The 22,448-nt window shown below is 58.0% G+C and overlaps 1 protein-coding gene across 1 annotated transcript; it reads left to right on the top strand.

The window, feature by feature from the left end:
- Window positions 1–23: 23 nt before the first annotated feature.
- On the top strand, window positions 24–16,216 carry SART1 (spliceosome associated factor 1, recruiter of U4/U6.U5 tri-snRNP). The gene is made up of 20 exons (XM_080816954.1): window positions 24–1,362; window positions 3,176–3,233; window positions 3,622–3,677; window positions 4,267–4,393; window positions 4,512–4,617; window positions 4,871–4,948; window positions 5,069–5,168; window positions 5,259–5,401; window positions 5,482–5,688; window positions 6,621–6,745; window positions 6,827–6,960; window positions 7,065–7,198; window positions 13,575–13,748; window positions 13,969–14,079; window positions 14,365–14,452; window positions 14,771–14,861; window positions 14,978–15,113; window positions 15,711–15,800; window positions 15,908–16,029; window positions 16,132–16,216. The coding sequence occupies exons 1-20, from the start codon at window positions 765–767 to the stop codon at window positions 16,148–16,150; spliced, it is 2,697 nt and encodes an 898-aa protein (XP_080673080.1). The 5' UTR covers window positions 24–764; the 3' UTR covers window positions 16,151–16,216.
- The last annotated feature ends 6,232 nt before the right edge of the window (window positions 16,217–22,448 follow it).

The raw sequence follows: 22,448 nt of genomic DNA, 5'->3' as shown, positions 1-22,448 counted from the left end.
AAACAATTAAATGCTTTATGGAAAATACCGCGTGTAATTTCTGGTGCTGCTGGGAGAGGCTACAGGTTGGGAGTGGGAGGTGTAGGGTGGAGTTTGAACCTTTAAAGGGGTGCATACCTCACACTCTAACAGATGGGTTGCACAGGGGCCTCCAGACCTAGCAACTGTGGGGTAGGGGTAAGAGGAGGGATTATGTGAATTGGGATTTTAACTTTTAAGTAACTCCAAGTTAGACACCCCCCCCAGGGGGGTAAGCAGCTCACATACAAAGATGTGGGGAATTTTCTACTCAGTTTTAGGACGTTCAGAGTACAGATTTAAAAACCTAATGCAGGGCGCGGGGGGGGGGGGCTGCCTGGGTGTGGCAGTCAGTTAAAACTCCCACTCTTGGTTTTCGCTCCGGTCGTGATGTCAGGGTCCAGCTCCGGGCTTCTCTCCCTCTCCCTGCCCCTCCGGCTTGTGCTCTCTCTCAAATAAATAGGTCTAAAAAAAAAAAAAAATCCAATAAAGGAGGGAGGGCAGCATTTGCTGACAGTACTGGTTGTAGGGGCTCGGAGACTGGCCTGCGGAGCGGCAGTCGGGGCGGGGGGGAGGGTCTCAAAGCATAAGTGTCGTCCCGCACCCGATGGAGCCACGATCCGGGGGAGACCACTAGGAGGACGCCTACGGGAGCGGCCGGTGCCGTCCACGGCAAGACCATGAGTACGGAGCGTCCCGCCGCCAGGAAGTGCTTCCAGCTCCCAGGTTGCTGGCTTTAAGGGATTATGGTTGAGAGACCTGCAGCTCTGAGACGGCGTCCACGTACCCCCAGGAGCGCATGCGCAGCCACGCTGCCCGCCTACCGTCCAGACCGAGACGGCCGCAACTGCGCAGTTGGGCCCCGATCCCGGCCTTCCCATGAACCTTTGGGGCAGGCTCCGAGGCGAACGACGGAAGCAGCCACTCTTGGTTTCCGGCAACACGACAGCGGCTGCCGGACGACCCGGAAGTGTTCTCATTTTGCGTCGTCGGGGCTCGGCGGCGGCCGGGCTCGGGGCGGACGTGCCACCATGGGGTCGTCAAAGAAGCACCGCGGGGAGAAGGAGGCGTCCGGGACGACGGCGGCGGCCAGCACTGGAGGCGCCACCGAGCAGCCGCCGCGGCACCGGGAGCACAAAAAACACAAGCACCGGAGCGGCGGCGGCGGCAGCAGCGGCGGCGAACGTCGAAAGCGGAGCCGGGAGCGTGGGGGCGAGCGCGGGGGCGGGCGGCGCGGGGCCGAAGCTGAGGCCCGCAGCGGCGCGCACGGGCGGGAGCGCAGTCAAGCAGAACCTTCTGAGCGGCGCGTGAAAAGAGAGAAGCGCGATGACGGCTACGAGGCCGGTGAGGGGCGGGGCCTGGGGGGCGGAGCGGGCTGTCGGGGTGGGGGGGGGGTCCCAGAGCGGGCGGGCTGGCCTGGGTGTTCAGCCCGCCGAGACACCCCGAGGCTGTCTTCGTCATCCCTTATTAAAGAGTGTTCCTACGGTTATTTGGGATTGAAGCTTGTTTTCGTCTACTAAACTCCGCGAGGGCAGAGATTTTCTGTTTTCTCGAAATTGACACATCGCGGGCCCTCAATACATATTGAGTGAATGAATGAATGAAGTTATACTAGCATGTGCAGAACCCAAAAGAAACCTGGTATTGGGCAGATCGTGTAGGGGTCATAGGAGTGTTATGAAACAGTTCCGACCACAAAGAACCCTATAGAAATTGGAATTTTGTCACGAGGGTAGCAGGGAGCCATGGATTTGAACTGAGGAATGACTTGATCGTATTGTGCAAAAATCACTGTATTGAGAACCGGCTCAAGAGGAGTCAAGACTGGAGGTCGCGTGAGAGCTGGTAGTGGCTTGCCCGCCAGGCAGTAGCAGTAGGATGGGGAGACCTAAACAGACTAAACTGTTTTGAAGGGGGAATTAAGAGAGCTTAACACTTGGATGAGGGTGCAAGAAGGAAATGAAGATGACTCCTTGAATTTTGGGTTGAGCAACTGGGTAGGTGGTTGTGTTGTCTGCTGACCTTGAGGACTTTGGGAGAGAAGCGGACTTTTGAGGGGAAAGAGTTCAGTTTTGGAGAATATTGAATTTGATGTACAGGGTTGGGGCTGGATAGAGCCGTGTAGAAGTCGTGGGTATTTAGGTGGCAAATGAAGCCCACCGAGAGAGTGAGGGTGGCCAGTAGAACCTAAGAAATGCTAACATTTTAGTAGTAGTCGGAGCACGATGCTACAAAAATGCTTGGTGGTTCAGTATCCAGAAAGGCAGGGAATCGCAGAATCTTGTATCATGGGGTCTATGGGAACAGAGATAAAGAAGGAGTAATTGATGGTGTCATGCGCCACAGAAAGTAAAGGAAAATCAGGCAAAAAAGAATCCACTGGATTTAGAAATAAGGCTCGTGACCTTGGAGAGAGCCTGGAGAGGTTGGAATCCAGCGTCCAGATGAGCTATAGGGGAGGGGGTGGGGCAGGGAAGCAGGAAGGATGAACCCATGGTGGCAGCTGGGTGGGGGAGCCCCAGCTGATGGTGTCCTGCCTCTGTCTGTGGCATTTCTTGAAGTATTTGCTGATCATGATGTGGGTAGCGGAGGTCTGAAATGCTTCTCTATCTCAGCATCCTCAACATCCATCACAAATCAGGGACCAGTAAAGGTATTTCTTGACTGGATGAACTGCACAGAGGACACAGTCATGCTCCTGACACGGTCCCCGACCTGTTGGGGGGAAACAGACCTGGAAGTGAGTGATGGGGCTGTGGCACTCAGGGGAGAGCTGTTCATTCAGATCAGTAATTGAGCCAGAGTTCAGGATGGAGGTGGCATTTGGTCTCTGCGTTTGGACAGGATCTTGTCGATCAGAGCTAGGCCAAGGAGGGCAGCGCAGGCTGAAAACGGAGTGTTCAGAAGTGGAGCGGAGGCCAGGGTGAAGGATGCAGCAAGGTTGGACCTTTCGGGTCAGGAGAGGAAGGTCATGTAGAGAGTCGGGGTCTCAAGAGACTAGGACTGAGGTAGGAGGAGCTGCTTGGGTGGGGGAGGACTGCTGTGTTCGGGTGTCCCAGTAAGGCCCAGGAGCTGGTGAGGGGGTGCCTGCAGCCGGAGCCAGAGATGCGGCCCGCTGGCCCTCAGTGCGGCTCCTGAGTCCTGCTTCTTGTTCCAGCCGCCAGCTCCAAACCTAGCTCGGGAGATGCCTCGTCACTCAGCATCGAGGAGACCAAGTAAGTTGGGTCTCGCTCACGTTCTGCTTTTCTATTCTGAGACAGAGGGCTTCTGGGGCAGCTTTCGGGGGTGATGGGGCTTTCACCCAGCAAAGCATTCTCATTGGAATTGGAGCATAACCATTTGAGTTACGGAAGAGGACGCTAAGAGCCAAGCGGAAAGCTGGCCTTCTGCTGGTGGGGGGCAGGCCGGGCCGGCGCCCGTGTTTCCTGATTTGGAGGCCAGTGTCCATCCCAACGTCCGAGGCTGCCTGGGTCAGTCCCTGCTTTGGGGACCCTTAGGACCTCTCAGTTCCATCCTGACAGTTTCACCCTCTGTCTGTCCAGAAATGTCTTTGATGTCCCTATTTTGTCGACAGCTCTTAACACTCTTATTTCTTGTCCTCAGTAAACTCCGGGCAAAGTTGGGGCTGAAACCCTTGGAGGTCAATGCCGTCAAGAAGGGTGAGTGTGGGGCCGTGGATGGGGCTGAGGGAGGGCCTTTGGGTGGAGGCAGAGGACTATCTGAAGGGGTCTTTGAGGAGGGTGGGGTCATGGCTCAGGTTCAGCACCATTTAGTTGCTCTGTGTGTGTGTGTGTGTGTGTGTGTGTGTGTGTGTACGTATGTACTTGCTGGTAGGCACGAGGCCTCTCCTTACAGTCGTGATGGGGGGCTGGGAATAGGCTGATTGTCTTAAGTTCAGATGGCTGGTGCCATGTGCTTGCTCTGCGTTAGCCAGGCCGAGACACCTGCACAGGTGCCGTAGACCAATCTGGGCTGTGCAGGTGTTGGGTTTCTTTGTTTCTTAAAGCGTGATTGCGGGGTGGGGGGGCTTGTACGCCGTGGAGGATCCCATCATGCTGTGTGGGGTGACGTGGAAATGTGGGGCTGAAGTGGGAGGAGGGACGTGAAGGATTCGCTCCACCCAACACCCCCCCCCCCCCGCCCGGCCCCTTCTGGCCCCCTGAGCTGGAAAGGGGCAGGGTGAGTGGCTCCCTCCTCTCCCCACCAGCCATGGGCAGGCATAGCCTCACGTCTGGGCCCCCCTTCCAGAGGCGGGCACCAAGGAGGAGCCCGTGGCAGCCGATGTCATCAACCCCATGGCCTTGAGACAGCGAGAAGAGCTACGGGAGAAGCTGGCGGCCGCGAAAGAAAAGCGTCTCCTGAACCAAAAGCTGGGGTGAGGGGGTCAGCGGGGCGGGCAAGGGAAGGCCCTGAGGAGGCCGCCCAGGAGCTCTGGAGTCGGGTGCAGGGAACAGGAGCGGGGCTCCCAGAAGACCGCTTTCTCCTGTTTTCAGAAAGATAAAGACACTGGGGGAGGACGACCCCTGGCTGGATGACACCGCAGCCTGGATCGAGCGGAGCCGGCAGCTGCAGAAGGAGAAGGACTTGGCAGAGAAGAGGGTGAGCGCCTGGGCAGCTGGGGGTGGTCGCTCAGTGCCTCGTAACCTGGCTGGCTGGTGGGGCTGTCCTTGGGAGGGGACCGGGCTCAGAGAGGTCGGAGGTCCGAGGTCAGTGGCGTCTGCTCTGGATTCTTAGCGGCTGGCCCATAGGGCCTTCCTTCCCTTTTTTGCACTCCCACTTGGTAAAGCCCCACGTGTGTTCCAGTGATGCTGAATGGCCTGAGGTCAAAGGTCACCCCCTTCCCATCCCACAGGCCAAACTGCTGGAGGAGATGGACCAGGAGTTTGGGGTCAGCTCCCTGGTGGAGGAGGAGTTTGGGCAGAGGCGGCAGGTGAGGCTGCCGCGGCGGCTGGGGGCAGGGGACGGGAGCACTGCTGTCCTGGGTGCTGGGATCCGGGGCTGGGGGAGGTCAGGGCTCCTGACTTGGCTGGATGGTCCCCCTCCCCTGTAGGACCTGTACAGTGCCCGGGACCTACAGGGCCTCACCGTGGAACATGCTATTGATTCCTTCCGAGAAGGGGAGACTCTGATCCTCACCCTCAAGGACAAAGGTGGGTTGAGCTCCGGGCTCCAGTGGGGGGCGTGGGTGCTGCTGCGTCAAGGGCAAGCATGAAGGGCCGCCGCTCCTGCCCTGTCCACAGGTGTGCTGCAGGAGGAGGAGGATGTGCTGGTGAACGTGAACCTCTTAGACAAAGAGCGGGCAGAGAAGAACGTGGAGCTCCGGAAGAAGAAGCCCGACTACCTGCCCTACGCAGAGGACGAGAGCGTGGATGACTTGGCACAGGTAGGCTGGGCAGCGACATGGGGGCTCTGTGGCCTTTCAGGAGCCCGGCTGGGTCCTAACCAGTACCTGTTGTCTTGCAGCAAAAACCCCGCTCTATCCTGTCCAAGTATGACGAGGAGCTTGAGGGCGAGCGGCCACACTCGTTCCGCTTGGAGCAGGGCGGCACTGCTGATGGCCTGCGGGAGCGGGAGCTGGAGGAGATCCGGGCTAAGTTGCGGCTGCAGGCCCAGTCCCTGAGCACCGTGGGGCCCCGACTGGCCTCTGAGTACCTCACGCCCGAGGAGATGGTGAGACCCATGGCCTGCACCTGCACCTCGTAATTGGGGTGGGGATTCCTCCCTCTCTGGGGTCATGTGCAGCTCGGGGGCGCTACGGAGGAAGGGCGAGTGTCGGGGCTTCGTCCTCATGGTCAGCGGCGTCTGGCAGCCATGGGGAGGTGCTGTGGGGGGACAGTGACCTTATACTGAACAGGGACTGCCGGGACGGGTGGTTCTGAGCTGGAGTTCGAGCTCTGCAACATAGCCAGCTTGTGCCCCGGGGAGTCACTTACCTGTGAGCCTGAGGTTTGGAATGGGGGTGGCAGGAGCCGTCTCTTGAGGGCCGGTGCAAGGCTTAGTGACAGTGTGGCTGGCTGGTAATGTTATGGCTGGGTGCGGATTTTGTGTCTGGGATGATTGTGAACACAGGTAGACCCGTGGCTAGATTGTTGGGCCTTGTGATTAAGAGCAGGACTCTGGAGCCTGAAGAGAAGGTTCGCAATCCTGGTTCTCCCATTTAGGAGCTGGGTGACCTCAGACAAGGAACTTAGCCTCTCTGTGCCGGGGTTTTTCTCATCCGGCAGGTGCGATGAGATCACACCGGCCGCACACATCGCGTATGTGTGCGAAGTGGCTGGACGCTGGCCTGGAGGAATGCTAGAGAAGCATTCATTCTTGGCGTCCCTGGGCGGCTCAGTCATCGGTTAAGTGTCCGGCTCTTAATTTCGGCTCAGGTCTTGATCTCAAGGTTGTGGGATGGAGCCCTGTGTGGGACTCCGTGCTGGGCGCGGAGCCTGCCTAAGAGTCTCTCTCTCCCTCTTCCTCTCCCCCACTCCTCCGTCTGTCCCTCCCTCCCCCGCCTCTCTAGTGAAAAAAAAAAAATTTGTCAAGTCTTCATTCTTGGGGGCTCATGGGAGCCTACTTTCCTGGTTCAAGTCTCATCTCTTCTTTCCTTCCCTCAGGTGACCTTTAAAAAGACCAAACGGAGGGTGAAGAAGATCCGCAAGAAAGAAAAGGAGGTGGTCGTGCGGGCCGATGACTTGCTGCCTCTTGGAGACCAGACTCAAGATGGGGACTTCGGTTCCAGGTGGGCTTGGAAACAGGGTTGCGGTGCGGGGGATGGACTGGCCTAGGGGCTCGCGCTCACGGGAAAGGCCCCTTTCTGCAGACTGCGGGGCCGAGGGCGGCGCCGCGTGCCCGAGGCAGACGAGGAGGCCCCCGAGGAAGAGGAGAAGGAGCCGGCCCCTCAGCCCCCGCAGTCCGATGACACCCGCGTGGAGAACATGGACATCAGCGATGACGGTGAGGACCGGGGCAGCCGCGGGTGGGCGGCAGGGGCCGGGACGAGTGCCCCGGGGCGAGGAGGCGATCCGAATCCGAGCAGGGGTCTCCTGTGTTTCCTGCAGAGGAGGCTGGAGCGCCGCAGTCCGGGTCCCCAGAGGTGCTGGAGGAGGATGAGGCAGAGCTGGAGCTGCAGAAGCAGCTGGAGAAGGGGCGCCGCCTGCGGCAGCTGCAGCAGCTGCGAGACAGCGGTGAGAAGGTGAGGGCCGAGGCGGGCTGGGGCGGGGCGGGGCGGGTGCGGGCGGGCCTCCCTGGGGCCTCCCTGGGGCCTCCCTGGGGCCTTCGGGACCGGGGCGTCTCTGGTGACCTGTCCCCTGAGCGTGGTGCCTGCATTCCAGTCTGGATCATCTTTTTTGTTTAACGTCATGCTGTTAGTGGATTTGTTTAAGTTCAAGCAGTATTTTTGCTCTGAGCTATTTCAGGGTTGGAGCCTTCGCTGTCTTCTTCCTTTCTGTGGTTGGGTGTGGCACGCCTGCTGCGAGTGAGCACTGTCCCGGGGTGGGGAGTCCCTGGTGAGCAGGCCGGCGAGGGGCCCTGTGCTCCTCTCTAGCTACGGCTGGAGGGTGGGACGGCAGGACAGCTGGACCGTGGGTAACAGGTGCACACGTGCACACACCGCACTCCCGATGGCGCCTGGAGCCTGCATCCCGGCCGTGGGAAGGCCGAGCAGATGGCTGGAGGGCTGGCCTGCGTCCGCCATCCCGGGGAGACCTTGTGGCGGATGACTTTTGAGCTGAGACTTAAATAACACCGAGGAGCCAACCTCGCAGAGATTCGGGGTGCAGGTGGGCAGGCAGCCCAGGCACTTGGGCGGCAGAGACGGCAGGTGTCCCGGGAGGGGTGGCCTGGTAGTGTGTGAGCTGAGCAGAGGCCGGCGGGGCCTTGTGGTTATGAGCCTTGCGGCGGGCACCAGCCGGAGCTGGGCCCTGCCTGTGTGCCTTGTGGGCCACCTCGCTCATGCTGAGAGCAGCACCTGTGGGGAAGGTCTGCTCTCTCCGTTTTACAGTTGAGGAAACTGAGGCACAGAGGCCTTCGGCAAGTGGGACCAGGGTTACGTGGCTGGTAAGGGGCAGAGCTGGGGTTTGAACAGTCTGACTCCACGGTCCACGCTTGTCACCTCACCGCCCCCCAACATCGGGAGAGCAAGAGGTGGGAGCAGGGAGCCCCGGGGGCAGCCCGTGGGGTCGAGTGGCGGCGGCTTCTGCAGAGGTGGCGGAGAAGCAGCAGCCCCCGAGGTCGAGGAGGCACAGAAGCCAAGAAGGGCTTGTAAGGAGGTGGGTAGGGAGTCCTCTAACTCCTGAGAGGCGGGTCTGATTTGGCCCGGTGGAGTCCGCAAGACAGGCCGTGAGGACACTGGGGCAGCCACTTGGGACAGTCCCTCGGGGCGGGCGCAGGCAGACGGCCGGGGCATCGGAGCCGTCGGCGCCCGGGGTCTTGGTGGCTCTACCGTCGCAGCAGCAGCAGCAGCGGGGTCACTCGGTGAGCAGGACCGGCTGCGAGCCAGGACAGTGGGACTCAGAAGAGCTGGTGCTGGGCCACCCGCCATCCGCCCCTGCCATAAAGCAGGTCAGAGACGGGCGGCCCGAGCCGAGAGCGCAGAAGTCCTTCCTCACCGAACTTTTGTTCTGCTGAGGGGACGTGAAAGACAAAGACAAGGTCCGGTGGGAGAACCGGTGCGAGCATAAGCAGGAGGAGGCAAGGCAGCGGGGAGAGGAGGAGTGCCGGAGCGCGCTCGTTTACGTCGGCTGGCCAGGGTGGGCCTCCCCGAGGAGGTGGCAGTTGAGATCTGTGAAGTGAGCCTCAGAGCCATGAATGGGCCCGGTTCCGAGACGAGGGAGCGCCTGGCCCCCGAGGCCCCGAGGCGGGAGCCACCACGCTGGCTCAGGAGGTTGGCCGAGGCCTGCGCGGCTGACGTGCCAGGAGCTGCGGGGAGAGTGACGGGGAAGGAGCCGGTCACAGGCCACGTCGGGCAGACGCTTGCCGCCGCAGTGGGCTTGGCAGGTGCAGTTCTGTCCCTGAGGAAGGCCCGGGAAGGCTGCTGTCGTCCTCCAGTTGGAGCGACGGTCGACTGCGGTGACAGGCGTGGCGACGGGGAAGTGGCCGGGTCTGGAATGCGTTTCGAGCGTAGAACCAAGAGTGTTTGTCGGTGGGTCGCGTGTGAGGTCGTGCGTGGGTACGAGACGTTCGGGATGACTCGGGAAAGTTCCGACTTGAACGGCGGTCCGTTTGCTGAGGTGAGGAACAGGCAGGGGCATCTCCTGACGTGGGACGAGCTGGGGGAGGAGCAGGTTGGGGGAGCTAACCAAGCGTTCGGTTTTGGTTAAGTTTAAGGTGCCTTTTTATTAGCGGTGATGATACGGAACAGGCAGCTGGATGCGTGAGTTTGAACTTTAAGGGAGAGGCTGAGACTGGAGGTACTGGCGGACGTCAGGAAGCGCGTAGACGGGAGTTAAAGCCACGGGATGGGCTGGAGTCACTGGGACGGTGAGTGTGGACAAAGGAAAGGAGCTGGAGGAGAGCGTGTGAGGACAACACAGGACAGGGTGTCGCCCTGGGAGTCCCGTGACAAGAGGCTCTTGCGAGGAAGCAAGTAAGCATCTATGACACGTGTCGCGGAGAATTTGGGTCTCGGGGATGAGCGTTGACCTTTGGATCGGGCAGCATGGCGGTCACTGATGCCCTCATCTGAAGTGGCCTCCATGGGGTGGTGGGAAGTGACGATCATACCGCGCCGGCTCCAGCAGGGCCGCTGGGGACAAGATTACCAGGCGGGAGCTGGTGGTGTTTCCGTACACCAGGAAGAGGTAGAGAGTATAATTTTGAAAAAGATCACATTCATGAAAGCAGTAGAGACAGGGAAGTCTTATGGGTAAAGCTATCAAAGCAAAACGGGGAGGAGATAAGCTTGCGACAAAATTAAAAGGTTAAATTAAGGATTGTGACAAAATTAAAAGGTTAAATTAAGGATTGCAACAAAATTAAAAGGAATATATGACGTGCGAGGTCCGTATGGGGAGAATTGCCATCCATCTTTCAAAGACAGTAAAGAAGACATAAAGAAATAGACTGTCGTGTTGGGCAGCTAGGGCCCGCCATGACACAATGCCACAGACTGGGTGGCTTAAGCAACAGAAGTTTAGTTCTCAAAGTTCTGGAGTCTGGAAGTTCAAGTTCAAGGCGTTAGTAGGTTTGGTTTCTCCTGAGGCTTACAGGTGGCCATCTCCTTGCTGTGTTCTCTCTTGGCCTTTCCCGTGGGTGCCTGCAGCCTTCAGTGTCCCTTTCTCTTATGAGGACACCAACCTACTGGATTAGGGCCCTGCCCTTATGACTGCCTTTGACCTGAATCATCTTCTTAAAGGCCCGTCTCTAGATAACAGTCACACTGGAGGCAGCGTTTCAACATACAGATTTTGGGAGGACACAGTTCAGTCCATAACATCCATGTCTGTGGCGAGGACTCAGTAAAGAGATTAAATGCAATTCCAGTGAAAATTCCCAGAAGGATTTTTGTGGAACCTGAAAAGCTAATTCTTGAATTTACTTGGAAGACCAAAGGGCCAAAAAAATCCAAGATGCTTTCAATAACAAAGTGGTGGGCTTTGCTCTGACAGATCTCACTTTACGTTGTTGTGGTAATTAAGGTGGTAAAATAGTGGCCTAAGGGTGGACTGACAGGGCCGAGTAGAGGGCCCAGGAACGGACTCCTGAGTAGGACAACTGCTGTGCTGGTGGGAATGGGCACTCAGTTCCGCAGGTGCTTTCTGGACAGTCACTTACCCATTTGGAAAAAAATGAAATTGGGTTTGTCCTTCACACAAGGTGTACTTACAGATAGATTAAGAACTGAAAAGTCACAAATTAACGTTCCAAAACAAGGTTAAGGAAATGATGTTTGTGACTTTGTGGCAGAGAAAGATTTTTTTCCCTTTGCAAATTTCATTACAACACACAGAACAAAGAATTGACCATCTTCACCATTTTTAGACGTCCGATTCCCCTGAAGGGTTAAATGCACCCCCGGTGCCGTGCACCCACCCCCACAGCCACCGCCAGAGCTCTTCTCACCTCGAAAAGCTGGAACTCCGTCCCCGTTAAACACTGGCTCCCGTCCCCCTCACCCCTGGCCACCACTGTCCTACTTCTGTCCCTGGGACAGAAAGTCCCCTCTAGGGACAGCCTATAAGGGCAATCGCAGAAGGTTTTTTTGTGACTGGAATACTTCAAGAGAAAATTTTTTTAAGTTCTGAAAGTAAAGCATAAACCATGAGGAAGAAAACCGATAACTACTGAGAAATTAAGAACTTCAGTTTTTTTAAAAAGTCGCCATAAGAAGACATTTGCCCACGTGTATATAATCATCAGTGGGTTGGTGCCAAGAATATCCGAACAACCAAAATTGGCAAAACAGGAAAGGGGGCAGTAGACCTCAATGGGCCGTTCACAGAAGTGGCAGGGTAGATGGTCGATAAAGTACCCCATGGTGGGGGGGGGTGGGGGCAGGGTGGCTCAGTGGTTGTATCTGACTCTTGGTTTCAGCTCAGGTCGTGATTTCAGTGCTATGCGGTGGAGCCCCGTGTCGGGCTCCGTGCTGGGCGTGGAGTCTGCGCGAGATCCTCTCCCTCTGCTTTACCCTCCCCCACCCGCCCCCAGCCCCTCTCGTGCGCGCACACGCTTTGAAAAAACAAAACAGGGGCGCCTGGGTGGCTCAGTGGGTTAAAGTCTCTGCTCGGCTCAGGTCATGATCCCAGGGTCCTGGGATCGAGCCCCGCATGGGGTTCTCCACTCAGCGGGGAGCCTGGTTCCCCCCCTCTCTCTGCCTGCCTCTGCCTACTTGTGATCTCTGTCAAATAAATAAAATCTTAAAAAAAAAAAAAAACCAAAAACCAGACCACCACCCAGTGAGGCCCAGCTTCGTGAGTGGTCAGCCAGATCAGTGACGGACCAGGTCATACCCACGTCACTGGACAAGAACGTCAAAGTCTGACGATAGCAAGTGTCAGGATTCGGAGCGGCCAGAATTCTTACGCGCACTTTGCAGCACGGAGGGGTCCGACGAGCTCGGGAAGGCGTTGGAAGTATTCTTGGAGCGGCAAGTGTGCGCGCCCTCCAGCCCAGCACGCCCACTCCCGCGTGGGTGTCCCGGACACACACCTGCCCGCGTGCTCGGGGAGACAAGCGTCCGATGGCTTGTGTTCGCCTTGTCTGTGATGGCGGGAAGGCCCGTCCGCGGCGTGCGGGGGAACTAGATGAGGACGTGCTCCTGTCGTGGAATGTGGTTCCGTAGCGAGAGCTAAGAAGTGCAGCCACTCGGGTCAAGATGAATTTTAGAAAATAGATTTCTCTTTTCTTGTAAAGATTTAATTTATTTGAGGGAGCAAGCCAGCTGGAGAGAGGCATGAGCAAGGGGGAGGGGCAGAGGGAGAGGGAGAAGCAGGCTCCCTGCTGAGCGGGGACCCCTGGTATGGGACTCGACCCCAGAACCCAGGGATTATGACCTGAGCCAAAGGCAGACGCTTAACCCACCGAGCCACCCAGCCGCACGTGTGTGTGTTTTATACATACACATATACGTATATATTTTTTAATTTATATTTAAATCAGATCGTAGGGGATTCAGATTCAGATATATAATGTTTTTAAAGTGCATAACAAAATAACACCCTGTCGGTGGATAGGACTTTATGTGGAAAAAACAGAAGAGAAGCCAGTGAATCGTGACCACAGACAAGGGGCGAGGAGATTGTGAGGCTCGAAGGAGCACGGACAGCGTTCCTCGGACTGGGCGATGGGTGCCCGGGTGTGTGTGGCTGTCACCGTCTTTAATAACTCACGTGCGCTACGTAGAACCCTTTTATGTTTACGATGCTGCTCGCTAAAAACCTACACGTAACGTAATAACATGGAAGGAAGGGGCGCCGAGCGGCTACGGTGACTGGAAACTTCTCTGAGGAGCTTGCTGTCGGGACGGCGGTGAGACCGCGGGGCGGAGGGAGCGGAGAGCCTGGGCGGGCCTGCGCGCTTCTGGGAATGGTGCGGTCGAGGGGACAGCGGGGACAGTCGTGTCAGGGGCCACGCCGCCGGGCAGGAGGGTGGCCCACGGGAGGAGCAAGGCAGAGGTGTGGCGGCTGCTGGCAGCCTGGGGGGGCCGCACAGCATCTTCCCGCCCTGCGGCCTCAGGGCAGGGTTCTGGAAGCAGCTTACCTTGAGTCCCGAAACAGGAATTTGTGGGGGTGAAGGGAGGGTGGCCGCGGGGCGACAGGAGGCCCCCGTGTGCTCCGCTCCCGGAGGAAGGCGTGAGGCTGTGAGGCTTTGGAGAAGGGCCAGGTAGAACTTGGAGATTAATTTAAAGGGCGGCAGGAAGCCATTGATGGCTTTGGAGCCGAGGACTGCGGTGGGTGTAGGTGCAGAGGGGAGAGCGGCTGGGAGTCCGGGAGCGGGGGGCCGTCGGAGGTCCTCTGTGGACGGTGGGTCGGAGGGCTTGTCTTACTGCCATCGGGGAGGATTTGGGGTTTCTGGGTCTCAATGGCACCTCCCCAGAAACTTCTGGGTTTGCCCACAGCTGCTCCCTCCCCCAGGTGGTGGAGATTGTGAAGAAGCTGGAGTCCCGCCAGCGGGGCTGGGAGGAGGACGAGGATCCGGAGCGGAAGGGGGCCATCGTGTTCAATGCCACGTCCGAGTTCTGCCGCACCTTGGGCGAGATCCCCACCTACGGGCTGGCGGGCAACCGGGAGGAGCAGGAGGAGCTCATGGTGGGTCCTCGGGCAGCCTGCCTCTCCCCGCACCTCCCCTCCCCCCTCCCCGCCTTCCCCTCCTCTCTAGCTCCCCTCTGCTCGTGCTTGGGGTCCCCCCTGCCAGTCAGGTTCTCCATAACTCGTCGTAAGCCTCGGTGCTCCGGCAGGTTAGGCAGGCTGGGGTGGGGGGGGCGCGGCGCTGAGGCTCCCTGGGCTGACCCTGGTCTCTGACCCCCAGGACTTCGAACGAGACGAGGAGCGCTCCGCCAACGGGGGCTCGGAGTCGGACGGGGAGGAGAACATCGGCTGGAGCACCGTCAACCTAGACGAGGAGAAGCAACAGCAGGATGTGAGGGGCGCGGCGGCGGGGGGCGGCGGGGGGAAGAGCGGGACAGCTCGGCTGCCCACCACGCTCCCGCCCAGTCCTGCCCCTTCCTTGCTGGGGGACCGTGACCGCGGGGCTGTCTGTACCACGCTGGGCTGGGGTCTGCAGAGCTCGATGTGGCGGCGAGGAGTCTGGCCCAGCGCCCGGTCCCGGGAAGGACTGCGGCTGTGTGTGCCCGGGACGAGGGGGCGGAGGGGTGAGACGAGCCCATGCGGCCGCTGACCACCTTCCTCCCCGTGTGCTGTGCAGTTCTCTGCCTCGTCCACCACCATCCTGGACGAGGAGCCCATCGTGAACAGAGGGCTGGCAGCCGCCCTGCTGTTGTGTCAGAACAAAGGTGAGGGGCTGCAGGCATTGGCGGGGCAGGGGCCAGGTGGCTCCCACCGCTCCCCCAAGACCGTGGGCTGCGCCCCCAGGGCCCAGGAGCTGAGCCTCTGCACCCAGCCCTGGGGCGGTCATAGCCGCATCCGAGCTTTGTGCTCCACGTCACCCCGTTGGTGATGGCTTTGCCCTTCAGGTCGTGGTGTGACCAGGTGTGGGGGGTAGGGGGGTGGGAACTGGGTCGTGGAGGCGGTAGGGGCCGCGGCTGGGAGGGAGGCTGGCGAGAGCCCCCGCTGAGGGCGGCGGCCAGAGTCGGACTGCCGCCTGTCCCCAGGGCTGCTGGAGACCACGGTGCAGAAGGTGGCCCGGGTAAAGGCACCCAACAAGTCCTTGCCATCAGCCGTGTACTGCATCGAGGACAAGATGTAAGTGTGGCGGGGTGGGTGGGCGGAGGCTGCAGGCGGCGGGAGGGGCTGCCAGGGGAGCCCCCGGGAGCAGCGCAGGCAGCTGCCGGCCCTGAGCGCCCCATCTCTTGGCCCAGGGCCATCGACGACAAGTACAGCCGGCGGGAGGAGTACCGCGGCTTCACCCAGGACTTCAAGGAGAAGGATGGCTACAAGCCGGACGTGAAGATTGAGTACGTGGACGAGACAGGCCGGAAGCTCACACCCAAGGAGGTGAGCGGGGCCGGGGGTGACTCAGTCACAGAGACGCGGGGCCCCAGCCTTCCCAGGTGATGCAGAGCTGCGCCATGGGTCCTTGGTTCCACCCACCGCTGGCTGGGGGGGCTGGCAAGGTGTCAGCGCCTCTGTGCTCCAGTTTCCGTCTCTGGTGGGCCCAGCTGGCCCTGCCGCAGGCCCGGTTCCTTTGCCCACCTGCCCCGCTATGGCCTGACCTACCCTAGGGGCCACCTTTCTGGGGGTGGCATCCAGGCTGTGGGCTGAGTCATGCTCGCTGTCCCGCATCCCTGCCCCACGTGCTCCTGGCACTGTCCCCAGCTGGGTGTGCTCCCCACCCCCAGCCCCAGCCCACTAGCCGCCTCAGTGTCCGTGTGCGGGTCCCACTCAGGATCCCGAGCGCCCCTGTCACAGCACATCCAGCCCCAGAACCTGTCTCCCTGACTCTGGGGAGCCCCTAGAAGGTGCCACGGTCGTGGTCCTTCTCCCAGCACCCTCCCACCACCCCTCAGCCCAGCACGGGTTGGGTGAGTCCCTTCCCCTTCCCTGCCCCCTAGACACAGGTGGCTCTAACACCGGTCCCGCCCGTGTCCCCAGGCTTTCCGGCAGCTGTCCCACCGCTTCCACGGGAAAGGCTCAGGCAAGATGAAGACAGAGCGGCGGATGAAGAAGCTGGACGAGGAGGCGGTGGGTGCCCAGGGACACGGGGGGCGGCTTGCGCACCTTCTGGCACTGGGGTGGCCGGTGGCCTGGGGCCTGCTCCCACCCGGTGCTGACCGGGCCTCCTCCTGCAGCTCCTGAAGAAGATGAGCTCCAGCGACACCCCCCTGGGCACGGTGGCTTTGCTGCAGGAGAAGCAGAAGGCCCAGAAGACGCCGTATATCGTGCTCAGTGGCAGCGGCAAGAGCATGAACGCGTGAGTGGCGAGGCACAGCGGGCGGGGACGGGGACGGCGCAGGGCCTGACGGGTGGGAAGGCCCGCACGGTTTCCAGCCTCATGCCCCTCTTCTCTCTGCAGGAACACCATCACCAAGTGAAGCCGATCTTCCTTCCGGTCCCCTCCCTGACTTTAATATTAAATAAAGTTCCCTCCTTATTTTTTCCTCCTTCGTCCTGGTGCGGATTCCAGGGTTAGACCCAGGAGGGAGGGGCAGGCGGTGCCGGGAGGAGCACGCACACACTGCCCTCAGGTGGGCCCTGCTTGCTGTGTGACCTCAAGCAAGTCACCGAACCTCTCTGAGCCTTAATTCTGTGTTCATATAGTCAAAACATGTCTGTTTCATAGAAAGTCCCGTGAAGATTAAATGAGTTCGTTCGTTCGTTCATCCTCCTGTCATTCAAAGGCGAGCCAGACCCCTCGAGGTGGCTTTGAGTCTGGCATCTGCTCAGTCCGACCCGGCCATCTGAGGACATGGATAACTAAAAGAGGGAGAGAAGCCTCCAGATCCTCTGGGACAGCCCCCCACCCGCCCTGGGCCCCAGCCAGCCGAAGAAGCCGGTTTATTTTCCCCGCCCCCTCTCCTCACCACCCCGGCTTTGTCATAAGGGTCCTGGCGGGTTGTCAGAGGTCAGTCACACCTTGTCCACGGCTGGCTTTCAGATGAGAAGTGGAGGTGCTGTTAGCGCCTCGGTCACCCTGGTCTCTCCCAGCCTCCGTTGCGACACAGGTCACGGCCCTGGGGCCCAGGACTGCATGGGGGTGCCGCCCTGCGCCCGCTCTGCATGGAGACTTGTCCCATGTGCCGTTTCCGAGGGAGGTGAGCTCCAAAGGATGCCGGGACGTGCTGGAGCCCCGAATCGAGGGCAGGGCGACCGGTGGCTCCCGTGGAGTCAGACCCAGTGTCCTGCCCCCGCCGAGGCCCAGGTGCACGCCAGGCTCACAGGTGGTTCGTGGGTGTGTGTTTCACGAAAGCAAACACTAGAGGAGAAGGATGGTTTAAGTCATCTTGGAAAAGACCAGCAGTTGCCTTAGCGGATAACTGCTGGTGACAGTTTAATGATGAGCCAACAAGTGGTCACACCATGCTTCCTCGAGCTCGTCATCTCCCTCGTGAGGTCTCACTTGATGATTTAACCTTCGGCTTGGCTGCTTCTCCGGTCCCTTGGAGGTGCCCACAGGCTGGGAGCACCGCACAGGGGACGGCATTCCAGACCCCTACCCCCCCGCCCCCGCCATCCTCCCAGAAGCCCTCGAGGCCCGTCTGGTGGGGTGCTCGGTCTGGCTGGTGTGGCTCCAGCCCCGGCTGGACAGACTGTGTCAGAGCTCAGCCTCACCCTCTGCGGGCAGACGTCGCTGGGGAGGTCATCGCCACCGTCAGATCCGGAAATGAGGCCTTGCATGGAGCACAGTGGACCAGGGTCACACTGATCGGGTTTAGCCCACAATGTCTTCGAACTCTGACCCCAGTAACTGACTTAGATAGTAGGTGGGGAGCCAGTGAACCAGGGAATGGGAAGGGCTTCCAGTGGCACTCTGGGTCCCCTCCAGGAAGCCCCCCAGTTGGTGCTGTCTGCCTCCCCTCCTCGTCTCAGCTGCTGGCCCGTTCCCTGCCCTAATGCTTGCAAGCCCCCTCCCAGGCTGTCCGCCCACCTGGCTGGGGCTGGGAGGCAGCAAGGAGTTAGCTTGGCCCCCAGGAGGTAGAGGCTGGGGACCACCAAGTCCTTTGAGGCCTGAGCCCGGAGGTGGGCAGAACCCAGGAAAGGGCGTGTCCCAGCTCTGTGGCTCATCATGGGTCCCCACCAGCAATACTTGCCCAGACCCTCGCCAGCTGGGGCAGCACTTCGGCTGTGCAGGCTGGGGTGAGGGTCAGTGAGCTCTTAGCCAGGCCGGGGAGCCAACCAGCTGGGCAGGAACCATCAGGGCTGCTTTTCCACTGACGAACTGTCTGACCTCGGGCAACTTCCCACGGAGTCTCCATGTTCCTTGCAAAATGGGACATGATCTCAGGCTTCCAGGACTGGTGTAAAGCACACTTGACATTCACCCTTCTGTTACTTCGACACGAATTTACTGAGCATCAGCTGGTGGTGGGCCCGAGGCGGAGGAGCAGAGCAGACAGCTGGCCTGGGCCCCGGGCGTCTGGTGGATTGGGCAGCCTTGTAGCTAGGGCAGCACCCGACATGAGCAGGACTAGAGGGGGACTAGCCAGTGGCCCTCCACATGGTGCCTGGCCCCTCAAGGGCTCCAGAGAGCCCAGCCTTCATTCACAGAAGCCCGTTCAGCCCCTTGCCAGCATCTCCCTCTCTGCCGCTGCTGCACACGGCACCCTCACTAAGAAGCCCCAGGGGCCGCCCAGGACCCCTTCTCCACTCCCAGCTCAGCTCTTGGGGTGGCCCTTCAGGGCATGGTGCCGAAGCAGGCTTGAGCTGGGCGCTGGCCGGGGGCAGGCTGGCTCCCCTCCTTGCTCTAATGGTCTCACTCTGGGTTGGGCCCACACTCTTCCCAGGTCCTCCCGACCCTGTCAAGTCCCTGCGGCCATACCCAGCCTGTGGCTCCCCTGGCAGTTAATGGCCTGTTTCTGTGTTTCCCCACTTTTTGGGGAGCGTCTGCGAAGCCCACAGGACCAGAAGCCGCCCCGTTGGAAGGGGGCTTGCTGAGCTCAGAAGACTTCACCCCACTTCACATCCTGGGGGCTCAGGCAGGGCCTTGCTAACCAGGGCTCCCAGTGCAATGGGAAAACGTGCCCCTCCGGACTGCCCTCCGAGCGCAGCCTGGGGGGCAGAGTTCTCACTTGTCTGCCCCCGAGATACCATCCTGGTGCCCCTCAGTGCCAAGCCCACCGCTGCGCCAAGGAGCTAGGCTCCCACCTGTCCCGGCGGGCATCCTCAGGGAGGGCTCGGCTCTGGTGGCAGAAGGAGCTGACAGAGCAGGGCGAGGGGCTGGCTCTGAGCTGTCAAGCCTCTGGGGTATCGGAGTCAAGGGCCCAGAGGAGACTTTCCCAGGGGAGGGCGGGGTGTGTGGCAGCAGGAGGAACATTCAAAGGCCCTTTCTCTCCGGCGTCACTGGGCCAGGTCTCCCCCAGCTCATCGTCTACCGCTGCTGGGTGTGTTCCCGAAGCCCCCACCAAGCCCGCCCCCCCGGCCCCCAGCTGGGGAGGAAAGATTCCACTTCAGATGTCCCAAGTTTTGCCAGCAGGAGCCCCTGGAAGCCGGCGCCGGTGTCCTTTGGACGTGTCCATCCTTCTTTAAGCCGGTCCTCACTCTCTGGTACGGCAAGTGCTCCAGGCCCGGCCGCACGTGCTCTGCCCTAGTCCTGGGATCAGTCATTTCCCCAAAGCAACGGCGAAGGCAGTATTAAAACCCGAACCCCAGGTGCTGTGCGCTCACTGCTACGGGGGTGTCCCTGCTCTCCGGCCCTCTCAGAGCTAGGAAACGAGCAGCTCCCGTTCCCGTCTAGACTCATTCATCGATACATCATCTCAACCTTGCACCCCTACTGGGGTATCTACTGAGAATAAAAATAACCATTAAGAAATTAATTAAATTTGGGGCACCTGGGTGGCTCAGTCGGTTAAGCATCTTCCTTTGGCTCAGGTCATGATCCTGGGGTCCTGGGATCAAGCCCCGCATCGGGCTCCCTGCACGATGGGCAGCCTGTTTTTCCCTCTCCTTCTGCCTGCCGCTCCCCCTGCTTTGTCTCTCTCTCTAATAGATAGATGAAATCTTTAAAAAAAAAAAAAAAAGAAATTAATTAAACTTAAGAAATCTTAAATGCATTCAATAGTCTTATTGTTAGCACTGAGAGTGGTGTAGCTATTTTAACTTACATGTTTACGTTGCTAATAAGTAATTATGTTAATGTTATCTGGAGCCAAAATTTTTTTGCGTAACAGATATAAATCTTAAAATTATGTACAATCCTGTAATCTTACTTTTGAACTACAAATATCAGTATGAAATTATAATTTTGGATATTTGTTTAAGTAGGCTCTACACCCTATGTGGGGCTTGAACTCATGACCCTGAGATCAAGAGTGGCACCCTCTACGGGCTTGCCAGCCAGGCACCCCCATAATCCATTTTTTATTTCGAAAGAAATACATTCTTCTTAGTGCTGTCCACTGCAAAGACCTCGAAGCAGAGACAACCCAATAGAAATGAGCAACACTCAGATTACAGTCTTAAGATAACACTCCCTGCGAAAAGGAACCAGGGCTCTTTGGAGAAAGGCTAACTCTGGGTCTGGGACAGGAAATATGCAAAATGAGCCTGAAATCTGTTGTCAGACTTGGTAGCAGGGAATGAAACACTGTGGGATCCGGACTGACAGAGGAGCCACCTTTAAGGGACCGCCACCAGCCAGAGACAGGACGGATTTTAGTATCAAAAATATCCATGGGTTCAAATACATTTTTTAAAAAAAATCATGAGTTCATAATAATACTTTTAAAAATTCATCACATTAGAGTAAGTTGCTTGGGCTCGGTGCTGGTAATGCAGGGTCGGGATCCCAGCCTCTAGTCTCTGCCTTGAGAAGCTGCTGGTGGGTTTCCCCCAGACTTGAGGCTCAGCGGGGCAGCGCTCCCGGGGGGCCCCCTCCCACCTGAAGTCTAATCATCTCAGACTCTTCCCCTACTTTCCTCAGCTATAGGGGTGCCAGCCGCTTCCCCGGCTGTCCCATGATAGCTCAGTGTCCACTTTTTTGCCTTCTCGATTCTTACAGACCTCGTTTAACATTTCTTCGGATGATATTTGCACTGTTAAAGTAGCTGGGACAGTTTCCCTCTCCTGACAGGGATCTGGCTGGCACAGGCACCAAGTATTTATGTTGAAATTGGTGCAAAAAGGAGAAGAAGAAGAAGAAGAAGAAGAAAGAGAAGGAGAAGAAGAGGAGGAGGAGGAGAAAGAAGAAGAAGAAAGAGGAAGAGAAAAGAAAAGAAAGTAGGAAAAAAATCAAGACTTTTCTTGCCTCTCCTGTATTTATATTTCAGGGTACTCAAATAGCGGATAATGAAAAGCTTTTCGTTTTAGAGAAATTCCAGCTAAGAATACAGAACGAATGACCTCATTTGAAAGCCCACCATTGTGCAATGCCTCGTTCATGAAGGATGTAGGCGAACACCGTCCGCAAACAGCGCTAAACCCATCCTGTGAAGCTTGGTAGGGGACCTTACCCCCATGCACCTTGCCAACAACTCCCGAACCACGGGTCAGTTTTCACACCATGAAACACAGAACCCGCCCCCTGATGTGAAGCCGAAGCATCACCTGCAAGGGTGTTCTTTCCAAAATGATAACTTCTGCCTGTTCCTAGCAGCCCCCGTGAAAAACCAGCGGCCGCAGCCCACCTTAGACCTCGCGGCAAGGACGCAATCGGCCAGATCCGGCGTGGGCCGTCCACAGGCGGGCCAGCTCGGTTGGCCAAAAATAAAAGGCACAAGAAGAGGTGAGAAGGGGCTGTGGTGGATGAAAGAGACACAGAGACGTTCGCAGGAATCAGTGTAGACCCTGTTTGGACGACCCTCATGCAAGCAGGATTAGAAAAACATACTTAAGAGCATCAGAGCAACCTGAACACAGACTATTGGATGAGAAAATCAAGACACACAATGATACGGGCATGATGGTTACATTAAGAAAAAAAATACCCTTATCTGCTAGAGAAACATGCAGTATGTTTCTCTACGTACATACATTATGCACAGGGTGTATGTGTTCCAGTGGGTACAACCGGGAAGATGGGATGAGATCTGGGATTTGGTTTAAGTTCCTCCAACACTGAAGGTGGGGGCTCAGTCAGTTAAGTGTCTGCCTTCAGCTCAGGTCACGATCCCAGGGTCCTGGGACTGAGCCCTGTGTCCTGCTCTGTGCTCAGCAAAGAGTCTGCTTCTCCCTCTCCCTCTGCCTCTGCTCCCTCTGCTTGTGCTCCCTCTCTCTCTGTCAAATAAATAAATAAAATCCTAAAAAAAAAAAAAAAAAGAAAGAAAGAAAGAAAAGAAAGAGAAGAAAACAAAACTATGGGGAGTGGGGACTTAGGAGGCAGGGCTCTCAACACGATGGTTATCAAAGTTGGGGGATGGGTTCTAGGGAGCTCTCTATGCCATCTACTCTTGAGGATGTTTGAAAATTCCCATTATAAAACTTTGTTTAAAAAGAGAGAGCAAAAATATGTCAGCTTAGCAACAGAAAAATGTACGTATGTTCAGCCAAAACCATGAACGAGAATGTTCAGAGCAGCACTATTTATAGCGGTCCCAAACTGGGAACAATCCAAATGTCCATCAACAGCCGAATGGGAAAGTGGTGGATATTCACAAGAGGGAGTGAAAACCACAGATGAGTCTCGGAGGCCCAGCACAGAAGTCACACATAAAACCGCACACATTGCTTCCTTTA

This window comes from Martes martes (assembly GCF_963455335.1).
Source record: "Martes martes genome assembly, chromosome: 10".
NCBI classification, from domain to species: domain Eukaryota; kingdom Metazoa; phylum Chordata; class Mammalia; order Carnivora; family Mustelidae; genus Martes; species Martes martes.
Note: the sequence above shows the minus strand (reverse complement) of the source record. Positions and strands in the feature narration are given on the sequence as shown.

What these genes read in the sequence shown, in the direction of transcription:
- SART1 (XM_080816954.1), top strand. Translation starts at nt 765, where the DNA reads ATGGTTGAGAGACCTGCAGCTCTGAGACGGCGTCCACGTACCCCCAGG. An exon ending in GGTCAATGCCGTCAAGAAGG is followed by an intron (nt 3,678 to 4,266) that starts GTGAGTGTGGGG and finishes CCCCCCTTCCAG; the next exon opens with AGGCGGGCACCAAGGAGGAG. An exon ending in TGCGAGACAGCGGTGAGAAG is followed by an intron (nt 7,199 to 13,574) that starts GTGAGGGCCGAG and finishes TCCCTCCCCCAG; the next exon opens with GTGGTGGAGATTGTGAAGAA.